The sequence below is a fragment of the Candoia aspera genome, chromosome 7 (assembly GCF_035149785.1).
Source record: "Candoia aspera isolate rCanAsp1 chromosome 7, rCanAsp1.hap2, whole genome shotgun sequence".
Classification (NCBI taxonomy): domain Eukaryota; kingdom Metazoa; phylum Chordata; class Lepidosauria; order Squamata; family Boidae; genus Candoia; species Candoia aspera.
The window spans coordinates 74,546,758-74,553,665 of record NC_086159.1 but is presented as its reverse complement, the minus strand read 5'-3'; the positions used below and the strand labels follow the sequence as shown (position 1 = coordinate 74,553,665).

The window sequence follows — 6,908 nt, the reverse complement described above, 5'->3', positions numbered from 1 at the left end:
TCGACTCGTCCAAGCTCCCGGGTAAATCTCTTCTGGCTCTCACGGGACAGGCTCAGCGTCCTCCCGGGAGGACTGGGCAAATCCCCAAACCGGGGTCGCATCCCCACCCGCCCTTGTCCTTGCCAGCTCCTCGCGCCCCCGGTGCGCGGCGATCGGAGCCTCCGCCCGCAGCGCGCGTTCTCACGTGCAACCCCCTCCAAGCCCACAGCAACTCGCCGACCAACGCCCAAGCCGGCGAGCCGCCGTCCGTCCGCTACCCCCTCGCAGCCCCCCTCTTCGCGGGCTATATGTGGCGTTCGGAAACTCTGACGGCCCCCTCCAAAGATTTCCCATATTTGTTCAGACTCTTCAAAGCGGAGGAACGAGGCAGGCGGCGGCGCGCGCGGCGGGCGGAGGCGGCCCGGGGGCGATCGCAAGAAGCCAAGCCAAGCCGAAGGCGCAGCTGCAACGCCCGCCGGCGCTGCCTCGCCCGGCCCGGGGTGCGTCGAGATGAGACCGAAAGACAAGCCAGCTCCGAGCCCCCCTGGAAAAGAGAAAGGCGGCGCCCCTGGCAAGGCGGCGGCGGACCAGACGAGCCGCCCCGGCGATGCCAAGGCGGGCCAGGAAGAGGACGTCCACACGTGCTGTGGCTGCCGGTTCCCGTTGCTGGTGGCTTTGCTGCAGCTGGTGTTGGGCGTCTCTATCACAGTCCTGGCCTTTTTGATGGCCGACTTCAGCCCTTCGCTTCTGCTCAGGGAGACTCCGTATTGGGCTGGCGCGCTTGTAAGCATTCCAGGCGGTTTCTACCATCCGGGGCGCCGTCCCCACCAGCAGTGTCGGCTTGCATGGGCCGCTGCCCCCAGACTAACGGACTGCATGCGCTACTACGCCCGTGTTGTTCCTGGCCTCAGCTAACAAGCTCCGCAGGGCATGGTTTGGTTGGGAGCGGTACTGTACATGTTGTAAGGCAGTGCTCCTCAACCTTGGCAGCTTGAAGACGGGTGGACCTCAACTCCCAGAATTCCCCAGCCAGCCATGCTGGCTGGGGAATTCTGGGAGTTGAGGTCCACCCGTCTTCAAGCTGCCAAGGTTGAGGAGCACTGTTCTAAGGAAAGGCTCCTGCAGTGCAAAGAGATGTGGCACCATAGACCTTGAGCTATGGGAAAACACCTAGATTTCTTCTTTCCTTGCTCTACATTTAACGTATTTACCCCAGTTGCCCAGCTATGTTAGCTGGACAGGGGTCTCCCTTGTGCCAGACTTCCTACAGAGCCACAGGCAGATCAGAGAAAGGCGTGAACGTTTTAAAGGGGATCCCATGATCTCTAACCTGGGGACCTGAAGAGGTGAATTTTTATGTTGAGTTGGCAATAAGGCTGTGATTTAACAAGTTGGCTTCTTGGTCCTTCCTGGCCGGTACATTCTTGGCCTCAACGCACCACGCTTTGGTGTTTGCCGAGTTTGGGAAAGGCCCTGGGTTAGAGGGGACCCCCAGACTGGAAAGCACCAACAGTGTGCTATCTCGGAGGCTTGGCGGCATGAGTAGAAAGCCAAGAAGGCAATTTGTCATTGTGTCGAAACATGTAATGCTGCTTGGCAATCTCAAGCTTGGTCATATCTCAGAACTGATTTATGTTGATTAAATGGGGGGGGGGGGGGAGTGAGCACATATGTGGAGTGTAACTTGAGCAGTTTTTCTATATATATTTAATACATCCTGGCCTGTGTTCTGCTCAACACTTGAGTTATTTGCCGACACATGTAACTCCATCTGATTATAACCTGATTGGGTCTCTGCACCTCCCAATTTTTTTTTTTTAATTTGACGGTTGACCTACAAGCCATGGTGGGCTGTGTTTATTATATTAGCTAGAGGCACATCAAATGGGACAAGGGCAACATGAGGATGGGGTGGGGGGGGTTCCAGCCCATGTTCCATCTTTATTTTCCTTCCCCTTCCCCACTCCCATCCATTACTGAGGGTTAGGGCAACCTCATTTTTCTGCTGTGCTCCCATGACATTACCTTTGTCTCATCCCCAGCTCATGCTTAGTTGTATCGGTCTTAAAGTAGTATATTTTCTCCCTAATTCCAACACCATTGTAGGCCAGCCAAATACTTCACAGTCCTTTGCTCTTGGCAAGTGAACGCCAAAACGTCTGGAAAGCATCAGGTTACCCAACCCCATTCTCCATACTTCTTAAATCCTTGTAACGATTTGATGAAATAGGGTAGGTTGAGAAATAATAAATGCTCCATTCATAGTTCAGTGGATATTGAAACTTAGATCTTGCACACTCAGTCAGTGCTTTATTGCAGTCAATGACCAGAATACCATTTAAAGGAGGTAGAAATAAACAATAATTAGTTTAATTAATTGGTTACAGCAGGTTTTACAAACAATAAAACAACATCTGGTCATGTTCAAAGAAATGAATCATACGGGTTGGCTAACAACAACTGTAGATGAAATAAATCTGAATGACCTGGAAATTTAATTAATAAGGGAGATATGAAATGTAGCCATGCATTTTTATGAAATGGCAATGCAGCAATACGTGAATGGTATTTTCAACCACAAGGACAGAGCCTTAAAGAATAAGGGATTTTTCTGAACTTTCCTTCAAGGACAGCTCTTGGAAGTGTGTTAAAACATTCTGGGATTAGTGCTCTCCTAATTTTAGGGATGGAGATTTGGTTTAAATATCTTGATGTCTGAAAAAGGGAGTTTAGTGAAATACATATATATATATATATACACACACACACATGCATACATACATACATACATTTTACAATCACTGCACAACTACACATTGTAGACATGAACATGGTGAGATTATTGCAGATCAAAACAGGCTCCGAAGAGCCCATTGTCAAAATAGTGGAGGTGGGGGATGGGGAGGGAGAAGAACAGCTGTATTTACCATCTTACTAGAGCTTCCATCTCGTCCAGTTCATTGCTTCTGTGCATCATAAAATTAGCCCAAGGAGATCTCATGTCATCTCAACCTAGATCTAATTTCATGCTATGTTAAGGCACCCCAGGGTGCGGCTTCTTACCGTACATTCAAAATGCTTTTCCCTCAGACAGAGTGGGCTAAGAACATCGGTGTCTCCAAGGAGATGGGGAAAGGCAAGTGATGCCATATATGTGATGACATCATAAAATTGGTAATCATTTGCATGATGATGTCATTGCACATGTGACATCATTATTGGTTGTTTTATCTGCCTATGAAGGGGAAGATGGTCCATTTTTGTAAGGTACATCTCAAGAGTTTGAGGCAAGGACAGAAAGATGAGGTGTAATATAGGCCAGAGAGACCTCTGTAATCTTGCCAGGGAAGCCCCATTCAAACTTGGGGTTGATAAATGAAGGAAAAGCCATCTGATGTAGCTATCTCCCATACTATGGCCATGGTATATTAAAGTATACCTTCACCAGAAGAGTCTAGCTGAAGGCAACCAGTTGGTGGCTAATTCAGGTGGGGCCTTTCCTCTAGGAAACTCGGCAACTTTAAGACACGTGGACTTCAACTCCCAGAATTCCCCAGCAACTGCTCTAGGACCTCTTTAATGGTGTCACTTCATGTTATTTTGGGAGGTTACCCAGTTGCTACACAGCCCCATCTGGAAAGGGAATGCTTTCCAAGGTGTGGATTAAAATTTGAAATGATCAGGTAGATAGATACTTTTCAATGAAGAAGTAAAAGGAATGTGTTAAAATATAATCACAAGAGTTATCTTAATATCTTCCTACACACTCCTGAAAATACCTTGTGCTCTGGCATCTGAAACTGCCTTCCTTCATTTCAGGTGATGATAAACTCAGTCTAACAGATTGCATAGCATTAAAGAGGGGAAAGTAGGATGGTGTCTGTCCAGCACCCAAAATAATTTGCTTGTATTCTGGAGTGGACTGTGTTTCATTTTGGTATTCACTTATTAACACAGACATGGGCAACAGTCCCTTTCTTGCAGCAGAGCAGAACTTAGGGACGTAGTTGTGAAATACCAGCAGAAAGTGCTTATTTTAGCAGCATCCCATTTACTTGGCTCATTGAATTATCTGTCATTTAGCTGTCGAGTTATATTTTTCTCCTTCCCCCCTTTTCTCTCACTTTAATCTATCGTCTTTATATCTATCTATCTACCTACCTACCTACCTACCTAACTTCCATCATCATCTCTCTCTCTCTCTCTATTTCAAGTGCACTTAGCTTCCCTATTCCACCACAGTATGTAATTTACAGCCCACTTCAGCTGCCATGAAAGGATTCTGAAGACCTTTTCAACTTTTTTGGGAAAGGGAAGTTGGCTAGTGATAATAAACTAAACTCATCACCAGGAAATCTTGTTAGCCATACCCAAGGAGTGACTTTGTCCCTGTAGATGTTGTTAACACCCTATGACAGAGGAATGAAAGGGAAGAGCTAATGTGCTAAATAAAGCCTGATTTATTGAAGAGAACTTTCTTAGTGGCAAAACAGTCACAGGGTTCTACGATGGGCGGAAAAAAGATGTCAAGGGCTTTAGTCCTTTACATGAAGAAAGAGAAATTGAGGCAGTGAACCAATGAGAGTGAAATGTTCCCAGCATGATAAAACTGGGACTAAAATACATTATCCTTTCCTTTCCTTTGTGGGAAGGAGGGTAAAACTTGATTTAAAACTTGAAGAAAACAATAGCTTATTTATGGAGACAATCTATAGATGAACTCAAGATGAATTACTTTTTTGTTTAAGGAGTGACTATTCCAGCTTCCCATTGAGCCCTACATTTGACATTGCTACTTCAGATAGATAACACAGACTCATCAATTCACTAAAAGCTCTGTGTGTGTGTGTATGTTTGTGTGTGTGTGTCCATCCATCAATGTATGTGTGTTATCTTTGGTATATTTGTATGCATGATTTACCCACAGGGTTAAATAGAATTCTAATGCAGATAAGAATTGTCCTTGAGTTGAACTTGACTATCGTTGACTTCATGGACACGTTCTTTTCTTGGCAACAACATGGGTGTGGTTTCTCATTGCCTTATTCTGGGTTTCTGTTTTTCAAATCAACCCCCTGAGAATATCTCAGTGGTTACCCATCCAAATATGAATCAGGTCTGACCTCCCTTACCTTGAAGAGCTAAACTAGGAAATTCCTAGGCTGTTCCTGTTTTGGAGCTGCTGAAGTTTACCCAGTTGGATTGAATGACTGTATTAACAATGGACATGAAAACTATGTCCCTTATGGCTGATATTTTTAGACTGATTTTCTAACTGGACCTTTTTCATAGTAGAGACTACCCATTTTCTCTGGGACCTAGAGAGAGAGAGAAACTTTATTTCAGCCAACAGCCAGGAAATCGCACAATAAAATATAGTAGGATACAACAAAGCATTGATACAACTATGAATACAGTAATAAAATGTAACATAAAATAATGAGCATTAAATCTATGAAATCAATAAGACTAAATAACTGTTATGCTAATACATTAAAACTAATATTTATGCTTAAATGCACAAAAATGCTAACAATAGAATGTGCATACTTTGTTACAATTAGTGACCATGTTTTTGCTTATTTACTTACAGTACATCTGAGTGGATCATCAGTCTTGGGAAGTTTGAACTTCTTATTAGAGTAAATAGAACCTTTACACCTTCAGAGGGTTACATTTCTATCGGATAATCGTGTTTTTTCTTTTCCCTCTCTTTTAGTAAAGAGAATTTCAGCTTTACTGAGATATGGTTCATTCATATGAATCTAAGAATAGACTATACAGTAGTGGCATTCTTCTGGCCAAATTACAAATTTCTTGGGATGTTCACTTGTATGCTGTCTGAACTAGTCTGAAAGCCATTAAAGATAAGAGAGATGGGGAACGGAGTGTGTGCTTATGTGGCTGTATTACGTCGTGTGTGTGAGAGAGGTATGGGACAGGTCCCAGCAACAACCTTAAAACCCTAAACTTTCCTCTTTCAAATCAGCAGTAAAATTATTAGCTAAATGAGCAGGGCCTTTTCTTAGCTTGCATTCAAAAAAAAAAATTAGTCCGGGCAGCTGATTTTTGCATCACTTCACTGGAAGAGGCTACCTTTTTTGTTTTTGCTAGGATTATTCTGGTTTCAGTTTCCTTAACTGGTTTCAGGTTTATGAATTGGTTTCAGTTCAAGTGAGAGAGGTTGACGGCGAGTTCAGATCACAGTTGTTTGCGCTGAATTTGTGGTTCGGATTCATTTTGATTTCTTGATTGTGGGCCATAGCAAATGGTTTATGGGACTCAAAATAGCATCATGTATAATTTTACAAGTCTTATGAAGGTAGGCTGTTCTCTGCGTGCTTCTCTGAAGCTGGGGTGTCCATTTGGGGGAGTGAGAAAGATGGTAGGCATGGTTGCAATCTTGATTTTTATTTTCTTTTTTAAACACTCCTGGCCTCTCCTGATGAATCTTACACCAGCGGAAAAGACTTCTGGGGTGTTCCTATGTCTCCAGTTTTCCAAAAGAGGTCAACTAAAATACTGGTGGTTCTGGAAAAATCTGATCCCCAAGTCAAGGGTATTCTAGAATGCCTCTTTATCTTCCTCAATGAACAGTTTAACCTGCCTTTTATTGAGGCAAGAATCTCAGTGCAAGAACCCCCAAACTGAAGTGACTCTGTTATTTTTGCCCAGCATTTTGCATTCATCCCTATTATATTTTCCTCCCCCAAATGCTAAAAGAAAAAAACAGTGTAAAGAATGAAAAATATTTGTAGAATATTTTCAACAGTTTGAAAATGGAAATATTTCTGATAGCCCTTGAAATAAAAATCCCTGAAGAATGTATTATGAATAATACTGCATATATCCCAGTATGAGATATAGTCCGTTTCAGGAAATTGTAGGGGGGGGCGGGGGTTGGCTGGTGTTCTTTTTGATTGGGGTTC

The 6,908-nt window shown here is 43.8% G+C and overlaps 1 protein-coding gene across 1 annotated transcript in view; it reads left to right on the top strand.

The window, feature by feature from the left end:
* The first annotated feature begins 355 nt into the window (after window positions 1-355).
* SSPN (sarcospan) overlaps window positions 356-6,908 on the top strand; it is a 29,684-nt gene continuing 23,131 nt past the window's right edge. The window contains exon 1 of the mRNA XM_063308134.1: window positions 356-762. Coding sequence (XP_063164204.1) covers window positions 490-762 — 273 coding nt within the window. The 5' untranslated portion in view covers window positions 356-489. The remainder of the gene's footprint in view (window positions 763-6,908) is intronic.